The sequence below is a fragment of the Pteronotus mesoamericanus genome, unplaced genomic scaffold (assembly GCF_021234165.1).
Source record: "Pteronotus mesoamericanus isolate MK-2021 breed Mesoamerican mustached bat unplaced genomic scaffold, CSHL_Meso_final scaffold_705, whole genome shotgun sequence".
In the NCBI taxonomy this organism is placed as follows: domain Eukaryota; kingdom Metazoa; phylum Chordata; class Mammalia; order Chiroptera; family Mormoopidae; genus Pteronotus; species Pteronotus mesoamericanus.
The window spans coordinates 9,180,273-9,208,248 of record NW_026555326.1 but is presented as its reverse complement, the minus strand read 5'-3'; the positions used below and the strand labels follow the sequence as shown (position 1 = coordinate 9,208,248).

Genomic DNA, 27,976 nt, shown 5'->3' with positions numbered 1-27,976 from the left:
TGTGAATACTGTTTAGATGAACCACCCTTGTCCAGCAATGCAGAAAGTGATCTTCCCCGCTAATCCCTGCCCCACAACCACAGACACAGAATGCATGCTTTGTGAAAGAAGGCAGTGTAGTGAAGATGTTCAGAAACACACATGGCTGGGCTTTGTGGTCAGAAAATCTAAGTTTAAAGCCCTTTCCATCTCAACACTTACTGAATCTATCATATGGGTGAGTTACTTAGCTTCTCTGAGCCTTAGTTAGTCTCTGAGTCTTAGTTAACTCATCCTTAACATGTACATAATAATACCTATTAAAAGGGTTGTTCTGGACTAATGAGTATAGAGCACCTAGCTTGGATCTTGAAACAGAAGGTGATCGATAAATATTGATTCCCAACATCTTTTGGACCTCTAGAGCTTCAGGCCCTGGATGGGTGACCCTCTTTTTCTGCGTATTTGTTCTTACCATGTTTTGTTTGCTACTGCCTCTTCACTGTCAGATGTTGAGCTTAGTTCTCAGAGTAGAAAATGATCAGCATCTTTGTTCCCTTTATTAAGCAAATACTTACTAAGCACCTTCTATCGATATATGTAACCTGCTATATTAGGGCCAGTACTGAATGCAAAAATGAATTAGATATCAGTCCTACCTGCACAAGCTGTGTAATTTTGGAGGGAAACCACATATGCAGTACAGAGTAGAGTAGAGTAGAGATGCATAATTTAAGGAAGGCAGATAATTATTGGAACTCAGAGACATGAGAATCATTTTCACCTGGGTCAAATAGGGAAGAATTTTTGAAGGCGATGGCACAGAAAATAGGTTTTAAGGATGAATAGGGCTTGGATGTGTGAAGGTGGGTAAAGGGCTTTATCAATAGAATTATTATAGGAAAGAGGATGTGTGCAAGAAAGCAAAGAGTTTACAGAAAGAATTCCAAATAGAGTCATATATCTGTGGTATGGCATGAATGAAGTAAAGAAAAGACAAAGCTGAAAGGTACATTGGCTTCAGACTGTAGAGGATCTTAAAAATCCAGGCTAACAAATCTGGATGTGATCTGTAGACAACAGGAGTTTAGTGAAGGTTTCTGAGCAGGGAAACGATATGACAAGAAGTCTCCTCATTTATTTTTCTTTTATGTGAGAAAAAATTTCTCATTTTTCTCATTTCATTTTTCTCATTAATGGTCCTGTGGTTTCAATGTCTGCATTTCCTTTCATAGACTCTTCCTGCGAAGAGTTTTCATTATTTCCACTTCAAAGTCCATGTGGCCCTTTCATGGCACTTTTAGATTTTCCTTTCCATTCTGAATCCATTGGTGGAATTGTGCTGATGTCATAAATGATTGACATGATCTAAATCCAAAGAAGGCACTAGCCTTTCACAACACAGATAATAATTTCTTCTACTTATCCTTGTTTCTGTTGATATAATTATAATCACTCATTTGCTCCCACAGAGTGGACATTTAGAATTTATCATTACAGAAGTACAACTTTCCAAAACAGTAAGAAAACTTAAGTATCTCTCTAAATTAGAGAAATGTCACTCCCAGAGTGGAAAATGAAACAGTTACCTCTTAAGCAGTTTCTTAAAACACTATAAACTAGAGAGCCTACAGAGACAATGTACCAAGTATATTACAGTTATGACATTTATTGGAGATCACTTGTTTAGTTATCAGTCCCCTCACCCAAACAATTTATTTTGGCTGAAATGACCTATATCACCATTTCATTTTTTCAGCCTACACAGAAAAAAAAATGCTAGTAAGATGCAGGAGGGAAGGGATGAAATGAAAGTAAGCAAGCAGAACAGAACTGAGAGTGCATTAAAAAAGCACAGAAGAAAGAAAGAGCAGGAGAGTGAGGATTAAATCCATTCTGTTGGACAGAGTACATACTCAGCCTGCTTAGGAATAGACATAGCACAGTGCCAATTGTGATGGAATGAATTACCAGACTAATTAAATGTACTGAGAGCCCACTATGAAATAAATGCTAAAGATACAGAGATGACCAAGGTAAGACCCATGTTCTCAAGCAACTCAAAGTTTAAGTAAGAAGACTGATAACTAAACAAGTAAATTGCAATACAATAGGCTGAAATGCTGTAAGAATAAAAAGTTGTTGAAAACTTTTAAGAGCACTATCAGAGAAAGAAAGAAGATCCTTGAGAGGTGTACCATTTGTGTGCCTTTAGCTAAGTCCCTGAACCTCTCTAAACCTCATCTCTAAAAAGTGATTATATCTGGCTGCTTATCTCTTAAGGTTGTTTTGTTATTCAATGACTTCATGATTGAAAATCCACTCTACAAACTAAAAGTCCTATGCCAAGATATGAGATGGCTATTTCTTCTCTTCATTTGAGTAAAAGCCTGTTTAGTGATTACTTTGTGCATTGCGTTCCAATACTGTGGGCTGAGCACTGGCCTTCTCTGGCTCCTCACTTCTCTCCACCACTCCAAACTTCAGCACAACCATTTGGCTTCCTACTGCATGTCCTCATCATCACTGCCTTTCTTCATCAACATTTTCCCTGTCCTCTTTGTGCCTACTTCCTTCAGCCTGTTAGAGATTTTCTGTTTTCTCTGTTTTACTTTCCTTCCTATTTGGCCATCAACACTTCTTTTTGAGAGAAGAGTAATTTCTAAATCTCCAAGACCATGTCTATGAGGAAGTCCAGGGAGAGGGCATCTCCATGAAGGCCTGCAGAGCCCTAGAGCTCTCTCTTAAACTCCTCTCCAAACACATGGAATCTCTCTAACTCTCCCTTCCTTACCTCTCTCTTTCCTTATCCCCTTTCCCTTCCTCCCTCTCCCTTCTCCTTTCTCCCTTCTTTCCCTTCTGATTCTGCAGTTCTCTTCCTCTTCCTTTTCTTTTCCATGGATCTTAAGCCCATATGCCACTTAGCTTTTTAATCTAGCACCACTGTCACTCAGCCCTTTCCCCCCACATTCCTAGATCCCAGCCCTGCCCCCTTCTTGTCCTTTCTTCCTCCACCCCCACCCCCTTGCCCAAGCAAGCACACTGCCACAACTGAAGTTATGCCAGAACTCAGGTCTGGATGGGTACCAGCTCAGAACTCAGCTCAGCAGCCTATGACCTCACTGAATTTTGTGCACTGTGATTGGCTATTTTTGTGCTTATGGAGGGAGACCCTGAAAAGGTTCCATTGGACTATCTCTTTATCCCCTCACCCTTTCAAGTTGAATTGGGGAAATAGGCTCTTGACACTATAAAATCACAAAACTGTTTATGGGCTACCTGCTAGGAAGAGAGAGATTTGTTCTGCCAGAGGAGTGAGCAGAGTCAGTGATATAACGTGGGCAGTTGGACTGAGGGTGAAGGAAAACTTGAGAATTTGGGCACCCAATAGAAGGTAACAACCTGGGAAAGGTGAGGGTAACTTCTGCCCTCACTGTATCATCTGTCTTTTTACCATGGTAGAGTCTTACCTGAAACAAATAGAGCTTTGGATTTGGATCAGACATTTAATTTCTAGTCTTTGCTCTTCTATTTACTTGACCTTAGGCAAGTCACTTCATTCTGTTTCCACTCTGCAAAGTAGTAATGATGATAATACAGGAGTGCTAGTTTTACAGGTTTTTAAAACACATTTAATATGAAAGTATTTTATAATTATTAAACCTATAGTTATTTTAGTAGATTATAGAGTTTAGCAGAGAGAATCCTAGAAAAGGAATGAAAGTCTTTGGTTATCTTTCATTTTCTCTGTAGTAACCTCCACCATGCCGTGTTTAATCTCTATATGCTTCATTATCCTCACCTGTGAAGTGGGAGAACTGGGCTAGATGATACCTAGTATTTCTTTTGACTCCAACATGATACGATTGACTGATAAAACTTAGTATCCTCTTTTAATTCAGTCCTGGGAGGAAGAGTTAACTTCCTCTTTCAGTACTTTAGTTAGTCTCTACTTTTTATAAGAAAACCACGTTCTCTTGGGCCTACCTTTCCCCACCTCCAACAATGAAAGTATAGATACCAAACTGTAGCAGCAAGGATGTAGGGCTCATCCTTGATGGAGATTCTCTCCCCAGGCTACTGGCAGGAGCAGGATTTGGAGCTGGGAACTCTGGCTCCACTCGACGAGGCCATCAGCTCCACAGGCTGGAGCAGTCCTGACATGCTGGTCAGTCAAGGTGAGAACCCAGGCACCCTCATCTCGGTATCTCTCAGTGCCCTCAACCATCCTCACATCATCTCCCACTCATGTGGCCTTTACACTGTATTCTACTCCTCTCATTACCACACAGCTCTTTCTCCTTTTCACCTGACATTGTAGTTCTTAGTTCTGCACCAACATTTCTAGTATCTAATCCTTCTTCCCTTACAATATAGAGACCTCTGTATCCTCTACTCCTTTGTCTAAAGGTAAAATGATTCCAGGAGGAGTGTATTGCTAAGAATAAAGAGGTTCTGGAAGACATAGTCAAGGTAGAAATCTTCATAAAGAACCAAGGACAATGGAATTACTCCTGAAAAATTGGTATATAGCTAGCAGTAAATGAAAGGCTTTCCAAACCTTTCATTGAGATATTTAAGAAATATCTCACTTCAAATTTACTCAGCCAGCTCAATCCCTGGCTCATTAATCTCAAAATCAGTTTTAATTCTCTTTAGATGATTACTTGAGGGGCATTCCAATGAAATAAGTACTGCATTGAGAATCAGAAGAGTGAAGTTCTAGTCCTAACTAGAATCACTGATAAGTAGAATGATCTTAGGCAATCACTTCACCTCCATTGCTTCATTGTCTACATTTTTTAAAAGAGGAAATTGGATTCCATTATCCCTAAGATCCCTTTTAGTTCTAATTTTTATAATTCTAAACACTAAACCTAGTGGCCAAGTTTTGCGCTTTAATTTGGAGACAGCTATCCTGAAATATTGATATCAACTTTAGCACATGCCACGTTCACACCTTGGTGCACCTTCTCTGCCAGGAGTGCTTATTGTTTGTTGGAGATGGATTTGTGGTGACCATGAAAGAAAAAAATAAGCAGACAGGGAAGAGGTAAGGTCAGTGCCATAGTTAACATAGGGATTGTCTAAGTTACTAAGTTCAGGAATGTAGAAAATATATTTCTTGGCTTCCTATTCAGAGGAGAATAATGCTGGTTAAGTAATTTGGCTCCATAGAACAAATACTGTGGATATTTCAGAAGCAAAGCTGGAAGGCACTGTTTATTTTAGTTCTGTAAAGGTCAGTGCTATTGGGTAATAGAAAGTCAGTCCTGAAGATAAGGAAATCAATATTGGGAATCAGAATCAATGCTGTGGGGAAAACAGAGCAATGATACTGAGAGGAGGATGCAAGGGGCTCACAGTTACACCTGACTAAAAGGCTCATTAGGAATTCAAATGGCTCATTTATATGATACCTTATTAGTCCTTTATTGTTTGTTTGTTTGTTTAGCTTGTCTTTAGCTTGTCTAAGGAGAGAGTGACTAGGAAACATTTCCACCACTTGGAAAGGAAAACCTTAATCCTTTGCTCTTTAACACTAGGATGGTCATTTGGTTTGTGTGTGGGGAGGTGGGTAGTATTAATACCAAAGAAATATACTAAGGGAGCTAAAGAGTGAAAGGAAGTTATTGTTGGAGGAATTAAAAAATCTGTGTCAATTAAAAATCATTGTTTGTTTTGAAGTTTTATCAGCTACTTCTAGTGTAAATTAATGTGTAATCCAAGGGCTGGCATGGCCTTTTGCTCACTTTTAGTTTTGGGACTATGAGTCACAACTGCTTTTGTTCTTGCTCATATAGGTAGGTGGTGACATGGAGGTGAAACATAGAATGGCAGATGTATATCTGTGTTTTCAAAGGTGAATGGTAGAACTCTATCAGAAAAGATACATGTGAAGTAGTAAGTGTAAATTTGGAGGGCCTTTACACCTCTAAGTGTTTGTGGCCATGTCAGTTTATGAAGCAAACATTCAACAAGTGACTGCTCTTTTGTGTATTCAAAACAAGAGGATATAAGTGTCCCCTACCACCAGGTCTGTTCCTTACTCCTTGTCCTCCCACCATGATGCCTTGAGATACAGGACCTGGATCTTGAATGGTCTGAATTAGATGAGATGGACTTTGGCCTAGAAGTGGGGGGAGGGGCTAGGGCTTGGTCTAGAAATGGGTGGATGGTCTAGGAGTAAAATAAGTAACCCTATTTTACTCCTGCAGACAGTCAGCCCTGGACATCTGATGAGACAGTGGTGGCTGGTGGCACCGTGGTGCTCAAGTGCCAAGTGAAAGACCATGAGGACTCATCCCTGCAGTGGTCTAACCCTGCTCAGCAGACTCTTTACTTTGGGGAAAAGAGAGGTAGTGTTATCTCTCTCTGTGGGAACCATGGGCTGGGGAAGGGGATTGCAGCACTGAGAGGAAGTATTGCTATAGTGCAGAGGCTGAGACACGTGAAGGTATGGCTATTTGAGGAAGCAACATTACACTGGTTCCTCAATTTGAGTCAGAGAAGCTTTATTATTACAGCTCTGACTTAGGCCATGCATGGTCTTATAGGGTCCTGGGGTGACTTTATCCCAAAGGATGAATAAAAGACAGCTGATCTAAGTGTTGACCTATGTCTCACAAGGAAGCCCTTGAGATCTAACCTACTTTTCTGGGTATCTCTGAGGCTACTGTTCCCAGTGGCCCAGGAAAGGAATTGAATGACCTAGTGACTATCAAAACTCAGGAACAGTTTCTACCCCTGACCTTAATCACACTAGACCTCCTCCCCCCAAAAAAGCTGACCTGGGAATAAAGGTAAACATGAAGGGTGCCAGTAAAAGCCTTGCTTCACATTCTTCCAATTCCCCCCAGCCCTTCGAGATAATCGGATTCAGCTGGTTAAATCCACACCCCATGAGCTCAGCATCAGCATCAGCAACGTGGCCCTGGCGGATGAGGGCGAGTACACCTGCTCCATCTTCACTATGCCAGTGAGAACTGCCAAGTCCCTCATCACTGTGCTAGGTGAGGCTCCCAAACCCCAGAGTCACTGCAGCAGGCTTCTGTACAAACAAACCTCCCTAGGTGTGTCCCTGAAAGAGCCCAGAGGCAGGCAACACTCCAAGCCTTTTGAAAAAGTTCAGCCTCTATTTCCTTTGCAATGGAACAAAATGCAAAGAGCACTGACTTCTAATAATTTCTCCTCTGCTTACCATTTGCTTTGGGAGAAATATCTTACTCTTTCTGAGCCTGAATTTCCTAACATGTAACAAGATGATAATGTCTGTTCTACCTATCTCCCAAGGTTATGTGAGTAAAACTTGGGAGGTGTATACAATGTATGATTATAATATCCAAGTTAAGTACCCCAGTTTCTTACACACTCTCATTCTATGTTTTGTTTTATATTTCAATTTCCTTCTTTGCTCCCCTGAGCTTCACACTATTTCTGTGGCCACTCAGTTGTGTTCAGATGTGGTATATCTCCCCAGTCACATGCCTCCTCCTCCCAGATCTTTCTTTCTGGTCTTCAGGGAGGAGATCAAAGAGAAAAAAAATCTAGTCTTCTCCCCATCATAAACTAAAGTAGGACCCAGGTAGCCAGCCCCCCCAAGAGGCCATCTCTGTAGGGAGAGCTGAGTGTAACCTCATGGCCACTTCTTCATATCCTGGCCATCCCCTATGCATGGTAGGAATCCCACAGAAGCCCATAATCACTGGCTACAAGTCATCATTACGGGAAAAGGAGACAGCCACTCTAAACTGTCAGTCTTCTGGGAGCAAACCTGCAGCTCATCTCACCTGGCGAAAGGGTGAGCAAGAACTTCATGGTAAGTTTCTCCTGCCTTGGGGTTATAGGAGAAGGTGGTACTGAGGGGGGGAAGAGGGGTACATGCATATGTGCACACAAGGCATGATGTAGAAGGAAAAAGCAGAATGACATTCTATGCACACTCATGTGTGTATGTGTGTACATATCCATTTCATAATTTTCTAAGTTTGTCTACGTTGAAACTCACCTTCTTTATGATTACAGTGGGGCCCACACAATATCTGTCTGTTAGGGCATACTCTCTGTGTATGTGTTTGTGTATGTGTCTGTTTCTGCCCTCTAGGAGAACCAACCCGAATACAGGAAGATCCCAATGGTAAAACCTTCACTGTGAGCAGCTCAGTGACATTCCAGGTTACCCGGGAGGACGATGGGGCAGACATCATATGCTCTGTGAACCATGAATCTCTAAATGGAGCTGACAGATCCACCTCTCAACGCATTGAAGTTTTATGTATGTCATGGGCTTGTGGGTAAAGACAGATCAGGTATGAGATGGGGTGTGGAACAGGCACAAAGTGGATTGGTAAAAACAAAATGAGACAAGAGGTAATAGGACTAGATGAAGGGTCAGCAAACTTTTCTGTAAAGGCCCCAATAGCAAACATTTTAGGCTTTGGGCATTGTATGGTCTCTGTCTCAACTACTTACTTCTGCTGTTTTTGCAGGAAATTGGCTATAGGTAATATGTAAACAAAATAAGTAACTGTGTTTATCACCCTGGCTGGTGTGACTCAGTGGATTGAGTGCTAACCTGTGAACCAAAGGGTCACTGGTTTGATTCCACATGCCTGGGTTGCGAGCCAGGTCCCCAGTAGGTGGCGCACAAGAGACAACTACACAATGATTTCTCCCTTTCTCTTCCCCTTTCCCTCTCTCTAAAAATAAATAAATAAAATCTTTTAAAAAACGTAGCTGTGTTTTAAAAATATTTTATTTACTGGACCATGTAGCTGGCAGGATTTGATCTAATGGGTACATTTACCAACCCCTGTCTTATGATGCAACTAGCTTATAAGTTGTAACTATAGCAAATCAGGAGTCAGAAGACACAAGTTCTAGTCTGCCCTCCACCACTTACTGGCCATGTAATTCTAAGAAAATTACTTTATCCTCCCTGAGTTTGGGTTCTTTATTTGCTAAATGAGAACATGAACATGGAGATCACTAAGGCTTCCTCTTGATCTAGCTTATGATGGTTTCAAAAAAATACAGGTTATAAGAAACACAATTTCTCTGGCAATCATTATTCCCAGACCTTTTCCTATAGTTCTCTACTGTCTACCACAGCTCTTGATTTTTCTTGACCCCAAATGGCTATTGTTATGCTCACTACTCCTAGCCTTTCCAAATATTCTCATCCCTCCATGGAATATGCCTTGAGTATGAACAGGGAACTTCTCTCCTCACCTGAGAAAATTTGGAAATTTTCAAAAAGAACTTTTCTGAGTGGAGGAACCAAGGGGGAAAGAAAATAAAGTACACAGGTTAAAGATTAAAGTTGTAAAATAATGTATTTTTTGTTCTAACTCATCTAAAGTTTTGTTATTTTTCTAAAATAACTAAAACCCTTAGTCTTTTCTTGTAGAATATATAGGACTGACTTCAGGGCTATTTAAATCAATTGCTGAAATTATTGCTGAAATAATTTTTTCTCTGATTATTAATTCTGAGGGTGAAGCCCCTGCCCTTGGGCTTCTTCCCCCAAGTCTGGGCTTTGGCCAGGGATAAGAAAGGTCCTCCCCAGTCTGAGCCCCAAAGACTTCTGTTAGGTACTAGACCATCTGGCAATTACTCTTCAGGGAGCTTTTTGGCCCAATTGTGACCACCAGTCAGTCAACAAATGCTATACTCAAGGCACTGTACTAGAGGTTTCTATGGCTGCGAGGCTCCTGGACACCCATTCTCTCACCTGGCCTGACTCTCTTTGTCCTATTTTATTTGACTGAAACATGTTCATTAACTGGTTGTTAAGGTTAGTTCTATCCTTAGGGGAAGCTCAGTGTCTTTATCTGTTGTTCTAAACCAGCATCTAATTGTATTGTTCTATGCATCCATCTGGACCTAGCCTCCTCAGCAGCCCTTTGGTGTCAGTAGCAGATGCCATTATTCCTTTGCAGAGCTCATCCATACTGTGTCAGTCCCTTTTTGCAGCTAAAAGATGATCCCAATCTCTTGCTGTTTCAAAGCTCTCACTTCATTTTTGGACTGACCACTAAAAATGCTGTTGTTTTGTTTTTTTTTCCGTTCAAGCATTGCTGCCAGTTTAAGCTCCCTTACAGAACAGAGAGGATTGAGAGGTTATGAGCTCAATAAATGATCAAGTTCAAGTATATTTGTGCTGTCACAAATGTGTATTAAGTTCCATTTATGTACTAGGTAGTGTGCTAGGCACAGATGAACTAGTGATACTTCTTCTCAGCTCTCTTTTAGACATCTGTTGGGTCTTTGCCAAGGATAGATTGTTCAGAACCCTATTCTATGAGGTGGAAGTACCAGTCCTCCACACATTTGCTGACAAAAAATAGGGGGAGAAAAGTTTCTATTCACAGCCTCTCGGACTCCTGAGGCATTTAGGGATGGAAGCTGTACTGTGTAACAGAATGATTTTGAGACCAAGATGATCTGAACAGTGTGGGAGTTTTGCATTGACACCATTTCCTTCTCCACAGACACACCAACGGCGAAGATTAGACCAGATCCTCTACATCCCCGCGAGGGCCAGAAGCTGTTGCTACACTGTGAGGGTCGTGGCAATCCCGTGTAAGAAGATTTTTTTCCTGGCATCTAATACAAGTCCATACTCTCAGATTGTAATCTTCACATAATGTCTTCCTATCTCCTGTGTACTCTCTGAGCCTCTCATTTTCCCTCACACTAACAACATTCATCCTCTGTTTCTCCTGAAAAGCAACAGTAGTGGGGAGAGCTCAGTTCTTGGTTCCCATAAGGAACTAAGTTACAAGATACAGTTAGAAAATTCCCCTTTTCCCCAAATTTAACCCCAAGATGTCAACTTCCCCCTCTCTCCGAGCAGCTCAGTGTTTCTGGCTTATATAACTTCTTGAGCTTTCATCAAACAGTCTTTGACTTCCCTGCTCCCAGTTATATTTGTCTCCCTCTTGCCCTGACCTATTCTCTTCTGAACAATCAACAGCCCCCAGCAGTACCTATGGGAGAAGGAGGGCAGTGTACCACCCCTGAAAATAACCCAGGAGAGCGCCCTGATCTTCCCCTTCCTCAACAAGAGTGACAGCGGCACTTACGGCTGCACGGCCACCAGCAACATGGGCAGCTACAAGGCTTACTATACTCTCAATGTGAACGGTGAGCCCACCTCAGTTTTCCTCCAGCACCTCTCTTCTCCCCTTCTCTGTCCATCTTACACTCTCATCTTTCTGTCACTTGAGAGCACCCCCAGACGGTGATTTGGAGCAGACTAAAAGGACAGCAGCTCCCCACTGAGGGCCTGAAGACTCAGCTCCAGATCTACTCTGGAATGTGCAATAAGGAAAGATCACTAGAATGGAGGGCTCCCATCGGCCTTTGTTTAGCAGTAATGACTCAAGTGACACCATCCTCCAACCCCTGAACTCACTGGGCAGCAAAAATGACAATTCTGTGTGTAGAGGCCCCAGAGCCTGTCGAGTATGGGTGTGGATGCATTTCCCTTTGCAACAGGCTGTTTTCAGAGTTTCTTCTCTTGTGACTAGTATCGGATGCATACTGCTGCTCTCATCTCCCTTCCTGCAGACCTGGGTCCAGGCAGAAGATGGAGATAAGTTTGTACTTTGCTGAGAATGGTCAGATATTTTCTCAGATGCCATATCTTCTAGAGGAAATAGATGATGCTTCTTCTCTGAAGTTCTTCCCAAAGGTGCAACCACAAAATCCCATTTCAGGAGAAGACAGGCTGAAACAGAAGTCCCTTTATGGAAAGTGAGCAGGAGATTTTTTTTTTTTGAAAATCCTAGTGACAGTGGCGTCACATCAAAAAGTCTTAAAAGCTTTTCCTTAGAATAGGGAAATGTGTTGTCGGGGGACATCAGAGGCTCCCTTGAGTGAAACTCCTATTAAAACTGGCCTAATCAAGCCTGAAGAGACAAAGTAGGAAAGACAAAATAAATAATAAGGAGTCAATGAGGCATCTAGACTCAAGTTGAGTCTGTGGAAAAACACTAGTTCTCCCACCGACAGGCCCCCCAGGGACAAGAGACCTGAGGGTGTCTGGACGGGTGATTGATTCCAGGGCAGACCTCAGCATATGGGGACTGTCTCAGCACCACAAACAGAACTAGATGCCTGAAGCAAGGACAGTGCCTACAGGTATGGTATCTGCCCCCAGATCTCTCCAGACAAACTGCGATGATGATTGGCAGTGAGAGAAATTTTTGCTGCTCTGTAGTTGGCCTCTTTCTGATCCAGCTTTGTGTTGGAAAGCCAGTCCTCTTAATCTGGACTGCTTCCAGTGCTGACACCTGGTGGTATAATGAGTTAGTGCATCTTGCCAGAATATCCTACCAGTATTGACTCCCACCCACCTGGAGTGAAATTAAATAGTGTTCCACCTAGAGACAGGGGCCTAACATGGATGACTCTAGAGGTCATGTTGGCCATTGAAACCTCTGTTTTTCTAGGGAATTTCCATTTACTTAGTCTCTAGAATAATTATCCAGGATTATTTTTAATGTGTGCTGTTCTCATGACTTTCTCCCTAGGAGAAAGAGAGCGGGTACCTTCATTCCCCTTCTTCCAACTTATGCTATTACATCCCCCATCAAATCATGTATCCCCTTGGCCCATCCTCTACATCTCTCCCAAGAAGAACATAAACAGAACATAAATATTTTCTTTCTGAATAAGTCGTAGACAAGCAGGGAACTGAAAAGCTGGCCTAATCAAGCTTGAGGAGGCAAAGTAGGAAAGACAAAATATATAATAAGGAGTTAATGAAGCATCAAGAGTCAAGCTGAGTCTATAGAAAAACAGTTCTCCCATGGGTGGGAGACTCATATCTATGGTGAGTATAATGTTGGATACATCAGCACTGTATCCTGGACCTGTGCAGTGTCTTCTCAGGTATTTGAGACACTGCCATGTGGCTGGTAGTGTTCTTAATGTGCCTATCCCATCTGAGCTGGCAGAGACATTGGCCATCATTGGAGGCAGCAAGGTGGGACTTCTGTGACGGAAATATTCAACTTCCCACAAATGTTTGGATGGTAGGAAGTGAAAATGCAGTTCCAGATCCTCCTGATGAGACTTACCAGAGGACTAGGATTTTGCTGGAACTCTAAACTCCTCTACCAAGAAGAAACACTCTTCTTTATACAAAAGGTCACAGTCTACCATAGCTTGTGAGGTGTCATCATAGTGCCTAATTCTTGAATTCATCAGTTTTTTCACTGTTCCTTCTCTATCTGATCTCAGGGTAATGGGTTAATTGGTTCAGAAGCCCTTGTAAAGAATCCATCTCAGAGTATCAAGTGAACAGAAGAGTAAGAGGGCTTGGAGGATAAGGAAGGAGTGCTCTGATAACCTAGAAATTAGAATAAAAAGTATATAAATAGAGAAAAGAACTGACAGGAAGAAAAAGAGAGCAAGAGAGAAATTTCAAAAGATGATCTAACATTAAAGCAATGATCTTTCATTTGGTTAAGGTCAAACTTCAGTGCCATGACTTCAACTAAAAGGGTTAAATGGGAGGCCATCTATCTATTTATTCACAAATACATTAATTTTTATAAACATTATTATGTTCCACACACTGTGTAAGAAAATTGAGTACAAAATAAGACATTCCCCCTTTGTTTAATGATGCTACTCCATTCTCCTAATGTTAGTCTGTTTTCTCTGCTGTGTAAGATTATCTGTGACCAGGTTAGAAATGCTGTAATATTAGGGTTTTTTTTCCCAGATCTGACTGTATGCATTGCCCTCTAGACCCCAGTCCAGTGCCCTCGTCTTCCAGCACATACCACGCCATCATTGGTGGGATTGTGGCTTTCATTGTCTTTCTGCTGCTCATCCTGCTCATCTTCCTCGGCCACTACCTGATTCGGCACAAAGGTCAGATGCATGAAGGAAGTATAAGGAGAACTTGGGTATGGGTAGGGAAATGGGTTAGAGGCAGATAGGTAGGAGCGGGCTGCCAGAATGGCCTTTGGAGACCCAGTCAGCTGCTCTGAGTGTTTGAGAAAGAAGAATGCAGGCAATTCTCTAATAATGGAGCACCATGGTCCCTCCTAAGAGGGTCACCACTTGTTCACCATTCAGTAAAATTAAGACCTTCTCACTCAGTAAGCTGCTGTTTCCATGCAGCTCTGCCACAAGGATATTCTGCCATAAGCAGAGAACTGAGAAACTCTGCATCTTCTTCCCATTTCTTTATACACTTCCTTCCCTTCTGTTTTACTTCATTTTCCTTGGCCTTTGATCTCCTTTCCCTTGGTCTCCACAATATCTCCTTTCCTTTCTCTTCTCTTCTATATGCACAATATCTCTCTACCTTCTTTTTACAAGCCTTTCTCTCAGATGCCCCCCTTCTGCTATAACTTCCAGCTGCAGTCAAACTACACTGACTTATCAAGTGCTAGCCAGCTCATAGCTACATTTCATATGGAGCTGACATGGCAGTTTCCCCTTGTACCACCTTACATGCACACATATACATTCATACATGCACATGCATACATGCATGCACACAGAAATACACTCGCACACCTACATGCACATGCATATATACACACATGCACACACATATACACGTGCACATACACATACCAATGCACAGAGGCACACAGATGCACATACAGACACAAACACACATATACATACACACCATTACTTTTTGCCTGTATCATTGATGAGGTTCTCTAATTAAAGGCAGAATTCATTAATTCATATGGGTGTGGTCAGGTGAGGAATATTGGCAGCAAAATGCAATCAGGTCATGTGAGGAGGAAGAAAGCTCTAAACAGGAGAAAAATGCAGGATGAAGCTATGAATGTGTGGGTGGGGAAGTGGGCAAGGGGAGATTCAGATGTTTGGAAACTGCTCCTGAGAAGAGGAGCCTCTATTCTTCCCCAGGAACCTACCTGACACATGAGGCTAAAGGCTCTGACGATGCCCCAGATGCGGACACAGCCATCATCAACGCAGAAGGCGGGCAGTCAGGCGGGGACGACAAGAAGGAATATTTCATCTAGGGTGTCCACCAACTTCCTGTACCCCTCCAGGGGCCCCATGGGAACTTCTCGGGCCATAAGCAACTTGGACTTGTACAGAGCAACCCCAGGGCCACACCTCCCGCTTGCTCCCCAGTTCTCCCCCAACCCCTTGTACAGAATGTCTGCTTTGGGTGCAGTTTTGTACTCGGTTTGGAATGGGGAGGGCGGGGAGGGGAAGGAGGGTTGCCCTCAGCCCTTTCTGTGGCTTCTTTGAGTTTGGGTTATTATTATTTTTGTAACAATCCCAAATCAAATTTGTCTTCAGGCTGGAGGCGCAGGGATCCTGGGGTGAAGAAGGCAAAAATTCTGAAGCTTTAAGAGGAGAATGAGGGTGAGGGGTAAGGACAGGAATGGAATAGGGCTGGTTTGGTGGAGGCTCTCACCAGCCCACCATCCTCTGCAACAGAGTGGCTTCCTGGACTTTTTTGGGAACAGGGAGGTTGTGATCAGGAACTGACCTTTCCTCTGCTGATAGTCACATACCTGGAGCTGTGGACAGATACATAGGTGCCTCTCTGATACTCCTGTTCCCCTTCAGTGGGAAAGGGATAAATGGGGATACTTGAGGAGATTTGACCTGCAGATGGCGTGCAGCCACACAGAGACACAGGGCTTCCATGTGGGGAGGATGTGGTTCCCTGCCAGAATGGGTAGATTTGGAGAGAAAGAATGGCAGAGATGGCCCCATCTACCCCTTACCTCTATGATATATAAAGCAAGACTCTTACACAGGACTGTCCTTGGGGAATAGCAGGGCAAGACTACCCCTCCTTGCTCTAGCAGCTGTGGGAGAGGTGCTGCTCCATGCCCAACTGCATCTGCTTCTCTGCCCAGGGGTCCCTCACTCTCACCCAACCCTTGGACTGTTGTCGCTTGGTAACAACTCCATTTATGGCATTATTCACCAATCTTCCTCTCACCCCTCCCAGTTCCTAAGCCACCCCTTAGTCCTCCCTCCCTTCCCCAGCAGCCAGGCAGGGATAACCACAAAAATACTAAATTGAGCTTCACTGTACCAAGCTCTTTCCTGCCCAAATGAAGAAAGTAATGTGAACTCTGCAAGTGTGTGTGTGTGCATGCACATCTGTGTGTGTGAGCGGCAGTGAGGCAGGTCGTAGGCAGGTGAGTGGGCTGTGGAACATGTAAAGGAAGGCCTTGGGAGCTGAGGATTCTTAGCCCGCTTGGTACCTACCCTGGGAGGTTGCTGTATCCTTGCCACCCCCAGTGCCCATCTGTCATGGAGAAAACAGTCCTAGGATGTGTTTGTGCCCAGTTGTCCATCTAATCTCACCCTAAAATACAGAGCATCAAACTTCTGCCTCAATCTCCCTTCTTGGAGCTATGAAGTCAGTGCCACAGCCTTTACTGTGCACCCCTCATGCTTCTCCCTGGCCCTGACCCTTGACCAACTGCTGTCACTTTTTCCCTATTGTCTGTACCCAGTGAGTTGAGGGCTGGAATGAAACTTGCTCTCTCCCTCCCATCTCCACCAGTCCTTTTGATTTTCTGACTTCCTTTGTGGCCTGAGCTGGTTGCCATGGAGATGAGTTGCTCACACTCATTCCATGTGCAGCGAGCAACCCTGCCTCAGAACCAGGATGCCCCTTGGCACCACTGTCACCCTCCTCCAACATGTTTTCCCTCCTATGACAACCCAGGGAAGTGCAAAATGGGGGCAGCTGCACTCTGTAGCTCTGTTCACCCCTTCAGTTCAGGTAATACTGTTGTGGATCTTCCAGCATCTGGTTAGGGCCCTGGGCACTACAGGCAGCACCCCTCTAAACCAGGGCTCCCTCCTCTTAAAGCAGCAAGGCAGCCTAGGGCCCCAGGCCTGTTGGTTTCTCTGTCTCCTTGCACCCACTTTAGGGAAAGTGACTTTATGTCTTTGAGCTGAATCACTCTGTCCATATTACACAGAAGCCATATTTGTACTGGGGGCGGGGGGAGAGGGGCCCTTGTGCTGTGTGTGTCTGTCTGTGGGTGGGGGGTGGGGATGGGAGCAGGGAGGGGATCGTGTATCTTTATAACCTTTCTAACTCTCCTATGCTAATCTCAGAGGGGCACCCTCAATATATCTGGATCACCGTGTCGCTCGGCTGCCTCCTTCTTGCTGCTCTTGCTCCTGTGAGGATACGTTTTAAGGGCTGCTTTGCTGGAATCCCCTGCACCTGGTACTTTTGGGGGTGGTGTGTGCCTCACCAGGCCACTCCCAAGGGCATCTCTGAATGGATACAATATAACTCTCCAAGGGAGAGAAGTGTGTTCACTCCCTTTGGCTGGGTCCTTCCTTTCCAGAGGGTATTTGGGATGGGGCATCTGACTGCTCCCACTGCCTTCGGTCAGGCAGGACTGGAGAAGGGGGAGATGAAAGTGAAGATGCCTCTACCATCATTACAAGACAGTTTCAACAGACCCCCCTGCAAATCATTTTCCAACCCCCGTCATGTTGAACCTGAAACTGGAGCTAGCACCCTGGGAGAAAAGGGGATGGTCTTTGTAGGATTCCCATTCTTTGGCAACATGGCTTTTCTATTTGACCTCTAGGCACTACTATGTGAATGGGAAGGATCTGCTTGGCAGAATTGGAGTTAAAGCATCACATGCTTTTTTAGATAAATGAAACAGTGTTGCCTAAGCAGGCCTCTGTATCTTGCCTTTCTGACTTGGGACACTCCATGACACACTGCTTCCAAATATCCAGACAAAGTCTCCATAACTGAGGAAAAAAAATTTGGGGGTGAAGGGGGGATGAATCAACAGAGGTCATGGGAAAGGAACTGGGGAGAAAGGGGCTACCCAAGAGCTGTTTTATTGGCTTAGGGGGATCTACCTACAGGGTAGATACCCTTTCTGTCAGCCAGTTGGGGAGAAGCAGAAGCTCTATTCACAAAAGAAACTTACACAGTGCTGAGATACCAGGCCAATGCAGCAGTTCCACAGCCTTTGTACTCCCCACAGAAATACAAATAGAAATTACCCCAGAGTCAACAGGCCCATTTGAGAATATGTTGTCCCATTGCCCCCAGAGCCTGCTCTAGCTTGTCAGACCATGTGTTTTGCTTGCTATAAAAGATATCTTCACTGCACCCATAGATGATGAGGCGAATGCCCAGTTGCTCCCCTGAAGTAGCTTCATTATGCAGCCCTCCCTCCCTCTCACACTGAAACACCCAGACTCATAGCCAGATACCTGCCTTAGATGTGTTCATACAGTACACAACCACACACAGATAAATAAGCACCTTCTTACACCCAGACTAATATACAAAGAATGCCCACCCACATATTCCTCAGTTTGTCAGCATCTCATCGATCCAACCATAGCACCACTAATACTCCCTCTCACAAACACTTGACTTTTGACCTATCTTTCATTGGCTCAAGTTCAAGGGGATAGAGGAGCAGTGAGAGTCATCAGCTGCCTTCCCCTCCAACTTCCCAGCATGCCCCTTATCTCTGTCTCACACTTGACTCCTGGCCCCTTCTTCCTTCCTTGTGCTTAAAATCCTTGCTGGAAAGCCCCTTGGCTTCCAGCATCCCTTTCCACTTTTGGGAAAATACCCATTTGCTTGTCCCCACCTTTTTCCTTTCCCAAGTGTAGGTCTCCGCCAGTGAAATCTAACCTCAAAACAAGAAGCCTTGGCCCGATGTCCTATGTGGGCCTGATGCTTAGGCAGGCAATGGGTGTGGGGTAAAGGTTTCCTGAAAGTGCCCCTCCCTGTGCCACCCCATGGCCCTGCCCAGAACTCATGGCCTTCATTAGTCCCAAGCACTTATCTTGGAACCACAGCAGGTGACAAAACTATCCCAGCCCTTCTCTCTGCCTGCCCTGAGTCCAGCAGTGTCATGGGGAACTGTCTGCAACGGGTGAGTGTGGGGCGGGACCCACAACCCCCACCTCTAACTACTACTACCCCTTTGTCTTTATACCGCTTTCATCCTTATTTCATCCCTTCCTTTTTTTCCGTCTCTCCTTACCACAGCCTCCTAGGTCCCCATTATTTTTCTCCTCATTTGCCTTTCAGTCAGTTACATCCAGGCCCCTGGTTACCCTCCCTCGGACCTTCCCCCTGCCCACTGTCTTTCCCTTGCTCTTCCATGACCCTGCTTCTCCACAGGCTCCTGAATCTCAACTGTGTGGTCTTTTTCCATCATCCCCACTGCACCCAACTCCTCCAGACTCCTTGTTCTCCAGCCCTACATTCCCCTTTGTCCTTCTCCCTTTCCCTTTCCCTTTAGTTCCCCAGAGACTCTTCAGTGGAGTAACTAGATGCTCTGATTGTCCCCTCTGGGGATATCCTCCAGGTGGACTCCTCCTTCACTGGTGGGAACTCGAGTAACATTACCTTTGAAGATGAGTTTTGGATTGGTTGGAATAATTCCTACGGACCTGGTGACTATAACTACGCTGGACTGGAAGCAGCTGCCCCCTGCCATTCCTGTAAACTGCTGGATGAGTCCTCACTGCCTTTCTACATCCTCGCCAGTATCCTGGGCATCCTTGCTAGTACAGCTGTCCTCTTTGCTTTTCTCAAGCCTCTATTTTACTGGCAGCCCTGTCCTGGCTGGAAGATCCTTGTACAGCTAGCTGTGGGCAGTGCCCTCTTCAGCATCTCAGTGCCCATCCTGGCACCCATGCTAAGAGGTGCCCACAACATCCACCTGTGCCGCCTGGCCCACTTGGTCTGGTATGGTTCAGCCTTTGCCCAAGCTTTGCTGATAGGCTGTCATGCCTGCCTGGGTCCCATACTGAGTACAAACCAGTTTCCAGGCCTCACCCTGGGGCTCACTGTGGGACTTTGGGGAGTGGCTATCCTACTGGGGCTGCCAGTCACCCTGACCAGTGACACTTCCAATGGACTCTGCATCCAGATATTCAGCCAGGACATTTTGCAGTTTATGCATGCTGCTGTTTGTTTTGCCATCTTTATCCTGTTGCCACTGGGTTTATTGGGAGCCAAGGGCCTGAAAAAGATATTGGACAGGGGGCCATGTCCCTGGGTTAATGTCTTATGGGTCTGGTTCATTTTCTGGTGGCCTCATGGAATGCTTCGGGGATTGGACTCACTAGTGAGATCCAAGATTTTGGTATTGGCATCATGTCCAGCCCAGCAGGCTCTGGACTTGCTGCTGGACCTGGCAGAGGTCCTGGCAATACTGCACTGTGTAGCTACGCCCTTTCTCCTGGCCCTGTTCTGCTACCAGGCCACTCATACTTCCATGCCCTCTTTACCTCTCCCAGAAAGATAGTCCTCTCATCTGGAAACCCTTGAAGGAAAATCTTAGCTCTCTTCTACCTGCCAACCTGAATTAAAGTCTACACTGCTTTTATAAAGCTGGTGTTTATTTTATTTTATTTTATTTTATTTTATCTGGGGATGTAGAGAAAAAGAAGGAAAATGGTGAAAGAGAGACATTTCTTGACATTGTCCTGGTAAAATCTATTTCTCTGGCTGGCTTGGGGAGAAAGTGAATAACATACAAACATCTTCTGGGCATACAAGTGTTCTCCGGAGGTGTAGGGTTGCTGCCATCTCTTCCATGGGGGAAGAGAGAGAAGACAAGAGTGTGAAGGGAGCAGCTAAACCTAAAAAACTATAAGAGATAGCTTAGAAGGTAAGGAAAAAAGAGAAATTGCTACAGAGAATAAGTGAAAGAAAAATAGAAACCAGAGAAAGCAAAGCAGAGGAGTGAAGATGAGCCCAGAGCATGACATCTCTTCCTTGTCTTCACTGTTCTATCTTCCTTTGTGCCTTTTGTCTCATTCACACCTACTGGCTTTTTTAAGAGATCAGGTTGATGGTGAGAAATGTGGAGAGAAACATCCTGGTACCTCATTTCATCCAGGGAACCTATCAAAGTATCTAGAAGCCAATGCCTAGGAGTCATCTCTCTGAGGTTGATTCCTCATGATGACCTCAATCCCTCTGTGTGTGTGCATACATGCACACATGTACATCTGTCTGTCTTGAACTGTTAACCTACATATATGTTAGATACATGAATGTAATAACATGTTGACATGACTGCCTCACCATCAGAGTGTGAATTGCACACACCTGTGTGTGTGCTCTGACCTGTCTTAGCACTCCTTCCACTTTACTCTGCTCTTCATCCTTGTTCTCAGAATATGGAATCAAAAATTATGACATACTCGCTCCCTACACTTGAGTTTTCTTTACACCCCCCCCCCACTTCTGTGCCTAGTCTTTTCTGCATCGGTTGTGTAGAGGGAACTAAAAATCAAGAAGTTGTGCAGCATGAGAAACTTTAAGGAGAAGGAGTCTGACCTGCTTCATTTCTGTTTAGAAATCCTCAAATTTCCTTCTCAAACCCCAGCTTTTGGGATAAGCTTTTCTTTTCCAAACAAATATTTCCTTCCATCTTCCACACTGTATCCCTATACTCTTAGCACCTCTTCCTTAAATATCCCCCTGATTTTTTGGCTGCTAATCTTGACCCTGGATGCTTTTTCTCAACCCCTATGCAGCCGCATTGAGGTGAGGATGGGAAGAACAATGAATAAATCCCTCTAGAAAAGGGGAACAACTTCTACTGCCACCAATGTACTACTTCTACACACACACACACACACACACACACACACACACACACACACACAAAGAGTTTCTCTTACTCAAATAAAAACTGCGGAAATGAGAGTATATCCTTACATCTGAATTCAAATCTGGTCTTACCATTTTTCAAAGATGAGCTGTACCTGGCTCCTGCCCTACACCAGTTCTGCTTGACTCTTTGGGCTTGGAGATAACTAGCAGAGTGCAGGAAAGAAACAGAGATGAGCTAGAGCATCCTAGGCAGGTGGTGCAAAAAGGCTGGGAAATTTTCCTGGATGAGTGCTGTGAAAAACCCTCCAAAGTCGCCCACCTCCTGTCTCTTAGTTACTACAAGGTTAGCTACTTATTGGTGCATTCTAAATTGAAATGTGGGACTTAGGGACTGATTGAGATAAAGGAGACATCCTGAAAGAGAAAGGAAGGGAAAGAAAATGAAGAAGCAAAATAATTTACAAACATAAATTATATTAAAGTCTTTAACTACAGTTCATGAATTAGTTCCAATGTTTTCTTTTCCTCTCATCCTCTTTTCAGCCTTCTCTCATAATTCCCCCTCCAACCTGAGACCACTCTTTAGTCCTACCAGAACTTGCTCAACTCACAAGGTACTGAATTCTTGGACGAGATTAATTTAGTCAAGAGGAAGGCAAGGGTGTCTTCGACTTGCTGAATCTTTCAGCGTCAATCTGAAGCAAGCAAAACTTAAATTAAGACTAGGGTCATCTTATCTACCCCTAGCCTATGCCTCCAGGTAAAAATACCTCCTTGTTCAGCCCAGGTAAAGAGAGCCCCAGATAGTTCAACCTCTATCACATCTCTCACACAGGAAAGGCAGAAGCAAAAATCTGCAGTCAAAAAGAAGTCAAGGTTGGTTGGAAATACCTTCTTACAATTATCTCCTCCCCATTCCACTTCTGCCAATTTTGCCCCAGTCCCTTCAGGGGCCTACTTTTCTCTGTCATTATCTAAGTCGCACTTGGATAGTTCTTCAGAAAGTCTAACCCTGACCTCAGTCATTCCTTTAAGGCTTTCCTCAGAGATCTGTTTTCCTTGTCCTTTTAACCCACTGCATGTCACTGACCACTTCAACATTGTTCTGAATCTAGCATCTTTTCTGAAACTCTTCAGGAATACAGACCCTGTTTTGTTAGAACCCTTAAGAACTTAATCCCAGGGTTGGCAGGGACTTTTGCTGTATATGAGATATTAGACCTCCTGACTAAAGAAAAAAAAATCTTCTCAGGAAGATGAGAAGTAAGGATCAGGCTCTTGGGAGCACACATGCCCTGGGGAAGTTCAGTCTGCATAGGTTCTTTAAGAAGAAAGACTTCTTCAGGGAAGGTTGAAGATCACACTGATGTCTATAATTCATTTATTCTAGGCTTGGGCCCCTCCCAGAGGATTTAAGAAATGAGTAGCTGGTCTTTACACCCTTTTATCTACACCTATTTCCCTTTACCCCCTCTAGTCCTATCATGTCCTTCTTTCAGAAGCCAACCCCAGAGGAATCCTAATTGAGAGCTTCACTAGGATTTTAAACACAATATATCACCAATTCTAATTGCCAGGGATTTTCAGGAAAACCATCATATGCTCTCTAATTATTCTGACATCAGCAGCCCTCTATCTGGGCACAAGGAGAATTGCAGTTTTAATTAGCAGCAATGGACCTTGCAGATGAATGTGACTGTTTAGGTTAATCAACAAGTCCAAGTCCTTCTAAATCATCTCTACACATCTTCTAGGTGGTTTGGACAGGAAGGGTGTGAAGAAATTTAAAAATCAGTTCAGCAAAATGCATGTTAGCTTTTATTTTTTCTGTAACTACCTGGTGAAGGGAAGAGAAAATTCCTGAGAGAGAGCCACTTGCAACATGGTTTGGGGGATTTTGGAGGCATAGCTTGAGGGGGATTTCAGACATCTTTATGTCACACTTAGATTTAGAAAAATTCTTATACGTATTTGTATAAATGAGAGGGAAAAAGTCCTTGTTATTCTCAAATACCTCTAAAGCATTGTATAGTTGTTTGTGGACTTGGTTTCTAAAACACAAGAAACTGAGTTCCCCTCACTGCCCATTGCTCCTCACCTTTCTGTGTATGTTTCTACCACATCTGGGGGACACCTTATGCTGCCTACTTCCTTATATTTCACAGATAATGTCCTAAGTTCCACTTGCCCTCCTCACGGATGATTGTTTGTACTTCTTTCTTAAGCATTTCTCTGAATTCTGGAAGAATACACTATGTATGATTCCAAGCAGCATCATTCTGAAAGACCTGGTCCTTTTCTTCTCCCTATAAATCAGGTACTATTAACCTTTGAGGGAGGAGTCTTTTGGAAAATCTGATGAAAGTTATAAAGTTTCTCTTCAGGAAAACATAGTATTACACCCTAATTTGACATTTGGTCCTTCCCTACTATACTTAGATCTAAATTCAAATGCTTTCTCAGTACCTAGCAGGACTTTCATGACTAGACTAGACTCTGTCTTTGTCTCCCCTTTGCTAACTAAGCTCAAGAGGCTCAGTGGCCTGAAGAACTGTCTATTCTTTGAATGGGCAAATCCTATTTCCATTCTGAGAGTCCTTGTGCTAGACATCTCCTCTGTGCCTATTTCTGTTATTTATCTTAACTGCCATCCTTGGGGGTCTCAAGGTAAATATTGCCTTCTCCAAGAGATGAGATGTAGCCCCTGCCCCCCTATACTCTCAGTGATTCTTCACCAATACACATGGGATATATTCAGTGTGACCTTCAGCACACACTGAAATTGTTTTATTTATTTGTTTGCTTATCAGTTTATTGTTAATCTACCATCACCTCATTCCACCACTGGAAAACAAACACCAAGTGTGCAAGAACTTTTTTTGTAAGTGCAACATATTCAGAGCTCAGTTAACATGTGCTAAATATGTGCATTAACTAACTTTGTACACATAAAATGCTGTGTCCCACCCTAGAGGGTTTACAGTATTTAGGGGAAGAGGAACAAACAGGTAAGGAATTAGTACAGAACAACTGGCAGAAAACAGATCTCCTCTCCCCAGGCCCTCTGAGGAACTTCTCCATGCCAATCATTTGGAGGCAGAAAAGACTGAAGGGTGGTCAATACACAATTTTTGGCTTGTGCACCTGTTTCTGTGTCCATTTTTGGCCAGCTGGAGCTGGAAGACTTCACTACATTTCCTGACCCACACATTGGAGGAGATTTAGAGCACTGTGGGCTTTGAACAGTAGTGGGGAGTTGAGAAGGGCTATGATTTTCACCTTAGCTTGAGGAAAAGTGAGTACCAGGAGATCACCCTAGAGTTCAAGGAGACAGTCAGTTTTGGAGTCTGGCCATCTCCTCAGATTTTATCATTCTCAGCTAGAGAGAGCCCACACCCTTCTAATACTTCAAGGTCATTTGAGTCTCTAGGGTTGATATTTCTTTTTCTTTATCACTTCATCTTCTCTTTATTTCCAGTTTACCGCCTCTGCTCCCTTCTCAACCTCCCCCTTCCCCTGAAAATTTATCTCTCTGTAGTTCTGGGTAACCTTTAAGACACTTAAAGGTGTATAACTCATTTAATTGAAATAATGTATTGAGTGCCTATTAACTTCAAGACACTGCAAGAGGTACCTGTCAGCTTTCTGCCTTGGTTCTCAGAATTTCTCAGACTTCTTCTTAATAACCCTTGACATATTTGGATCCCAGTACTCATAGAAAACCCACCAGATTTTCAGTCACCAGTCACCCAGACTTCTCAGTCCAGGCCTCTATTATACAGCCAAAGACCCTTAGCAAATCACAAAGACCCTAGACAGTGGGTGATCCTGAAGCACTGTAATATAAAGAATACTTTTACACATTCTTACAAGGTGGGTGGGTGGGTTCTGGAAGCTAGTACAGTGAGGGTGATTACCCAGAGAATAAACAAGGGGTGTGGAGCATTAGAAAAAACACTCTTTACAGCCCTGGCTGGTGTGGCTCAGTGGATTGAGTGCTGGCCTGTGAACCAAAGGGTCACCAATTCAACTCCCAATGCAGGGCACATGCCTGGACTTCAGGTCAGGTCCCCGGTAGGGGGCACGTGAGATGTAACCACACATTGATATTTCTCTCCCTTTCTTTCTGCTGCTCTTCCCCTCTTTAAAAATAAAGTCTTTAGTAAAGAAAACTACAAATCATTTGGCCCTTTTCTGCCTGTGACCTGAGAAAGAAGTAAAGAAGTGCACTGTTTTTGCTTTAGCTTGGAAGCTTCCAAAAATATGAGCATGTTTCTTCTCCTTTACAACCCAGATCAGAGCTGCTCACTTCACATTCTTAATTGATTTGGCAGAGAGAGAGAGAGATCCATGGAAAGCTCTGGGAGTGTGAAAGGAGCAAATTGGGGGAAATTTCACTGAGATAGCAAAAATTGCAGACTTAAAATTTAATAGAGTTAAAATGCAAAACCCATGTTTTAAAAAAAATTAATGGCAAAAATAGAACAAAAGAGGCCTGATTCAACAGAAGTTCTTATTAAAAAGAAGAAGAAGAAGAAGACTTAGAGGTTTTATTTGGTCATGGGTTAAAGATGATTCAATAGTATGTGTGGTGACTCAAAAGTGAATCAGACTCGAACTGCATTAAGAGACACAGTGTAGAGGACAAGGTGTGTGTGGTGGGTGAGGAGGGGAGGCACTACATCACTCTTTCTTGCCCTGGACAGGCCATTTTTGGAATAAGAGAGCTCAGCTTTTGTTATCACATGTCGAAAGTGACACTAACAAATTAGCACTCTTAAAAGGAGAGTGGCCAAAATGATGACAATGTAGAGGTCATCTTTCTTCTCTGAGGAGGGACTAAGGAGCAGGGGTAGAAGGGGACAGGATGGTGATGATGGAAAAATATAGAAAATATATAGCTGTCTTTAAATAAATGAAGAATCTTGTGAAATGAGCATTAGACATGTATGTAGTTGCAGTTTTAGAACTAGAAACATTGGATGTAAAGAAATCACAGAGATCTATTTTGACTAAATGTTAGAAAAGGCTTTTCACAGATTACAGGGATGGGCTATGGCATTCTTGTTAATGTAAATACATACACCCAAACACTCCCCCACACACCCTATATTCTCTACACTGATAAGTGTTCCTTTACAGTGGTGAACGTATAAGATGAAGGCCTTATTCTTATAGAGTTTAGAGACAAATAAGAGAGGCAGACATTAGACACTAAGAAAACAGGTAAATATAAATATAGTTATAAGAGAAAACAACTAATGCCATAGAAGAGAATAAAAGGTTAGAAATAATTTTAGTTATGAGTTCACAATTACAGAAAGACTCAAGCTGAGGACAGACATGACAAATCATCAAAACAGAGTAGAGGGCTATCCTTTTCATTAAGATAGGATCAGGACCAGTCTAGAAGCTTTCCCCCAAATTGGCAGTGCATCAGAATTGCTTCAAAGAAATTTTCAATAGTTTTTTTACTCAGTTTAAGATATTCCAAACCAGAATATTTTGGACTAGAAAACTCTGAAAGCTCTATGATAACATTTTAAATTAAAGAGCTAAACAACAATGTGTATTCTTTGATTCTAGTGTCTGGGTCCTTACTGTGATGATTTTAATCTCTTTGCTTGGATCCTTAAATTAAAGTCCTCTGGTTATGAGTTAAGATACTTTGTAAAACAAAGGTTTGTAAAACAATGAAGGGATTCTTAGTCAGATGTGCACTTGATCTAAATTTTTCCAAGAGAAGTGTAAAATTTCCAGCACAGATTGCTGCAGGAAAAAGTTATAGCTGGTGCCTGGGTTACCTCTAGTGGTCAGAAGCTGTCACTTCAGCTCCACTTCTCTCCAGGCCTGGGTTTGGCCAGAGAATTATTTGATGATACTAACATTATGAAGACAAAGGTCCCTTAGGAAGAGTAGAGAAGCCTAAATACATATTTTAGCAATGTCTTCACTATAATTAACATTAATAAATAGAAGCTGTATAACCAAGGAATTGCTTACTAGTTCTCCCTGACCTTCCACCCCTTGTTGCCAGGTCTTGGATAATCTTAATTTAAATAACTTTTTTTTTTTTAAACAAACCAGAGTAGACAACTCCCAGGATACCCAGCCATTGCTCAGAGATTCTGCAGGTCATTTCTTTTCCCCTTGTGCTTGGAAAGAGCACCAAGTTGATATGGAGGCATGGGTTTTGGCCTTTTGAGTTGCATCACCTACCAACTTTCTGAGTTTTAGTTTTCCTACTTGAGAAAAGCAGGCAATGATACCTGGCCTTCCTAGCTCACAGATCTGACCTAAAGATTAAATGAACCAACAGATGTGGGAGCTGTAAAATGAGTTAGAGCTAGGAAGATATACAGCAATTAATATTAAAGA

General features: G+C 43.3%; 2 protein-coding genes across 4 annotated transcripts in view; both read left to right on the top strand.

The window, feature by feature from the left end:
• Positions 1-15,194, top strand: part of CADM3 (cell adhesion molecule 3) — a 28,501-nt gene extending 13,307 nt beyond the window's left edge. The window contains exons 2-10 of one of the 3 annotated variants that reach the window (XM_054563368.1): positions 4,056-4,157; positions 6,198-6,338; positions 6,840-6,992; positions 7,661-7,798; positions 8,084-8,254; positions 10,473-10,563; positions 10,958-11,127; positions 13,744-13,869; positions 14,890-15,194. In XM_054563368.1, coding sequence (XP_054419343.1) covers positions 4,056-4,157; positions 6,198-6,338; positions 6,840-6,992; positions 7,661-7,798; positions 8,084-8,254; positions 10,473-10,563; positions 10,958-11,127; positions 13,744-13,869; positions 14,890-15,008 — 1,211 coding nt within the window. In that variant the 3' untranslated portion in view covers positions 15,009-15,194. The remainder of the gene's footprint in view (positions 1-4,055; positions 4,158-6,197; positions 6,339-6,839; positions 6,993-7,660; positions 7,799-8,083; positions 8,255-10,472; positions 10,564-10,957; positions 11,128-13,743; positions 13,870-14,889) is intronic. The other 2 variants (XM_054563369.1, XM_054563370.1) reach the window with 2 other exon arrangements.
• A 1,847-nt stretch (positions 15,195-17,041) lies between these two features.
• Positions 17,042-20,364, top strand: ACKR1 (atypical chemokine receptor 1 (Duffy blood group)). Its single transcript, XM_054563371.1, has 2 exons — positions 17,042-18,896; positions 19,335-20,364. The coding sequence occupies exons 1-2, from the start codon at positions 18,876-18,878 to the stop codon at positions 20,277-20,279; spliced, it is 966 nt and encodes a 321-aa protein (XP_054419346.1). The 5' UTR covers positions 17,042-18,875; the 3' UTR covers positions 20,280-20,364.
• Positions 20,365-27,976: the final 7,612 nt, after the last annotated feature.

Bases quoted from the DNA above. Each gene is read 5' to 3' on its own strand.
- ACKR1 (XM_054563371.1), top strand. From the start codon at position 18,876: ATGGGGAACTGTCTGCAACGG. The intron at 18,897-19,334 runs GTGAGTGTGGGG...GATATCCTCCAG, and splicing joins TGGGGAACTGTCTGCAACGG to GTGGACTCCTCCTTCACTGG.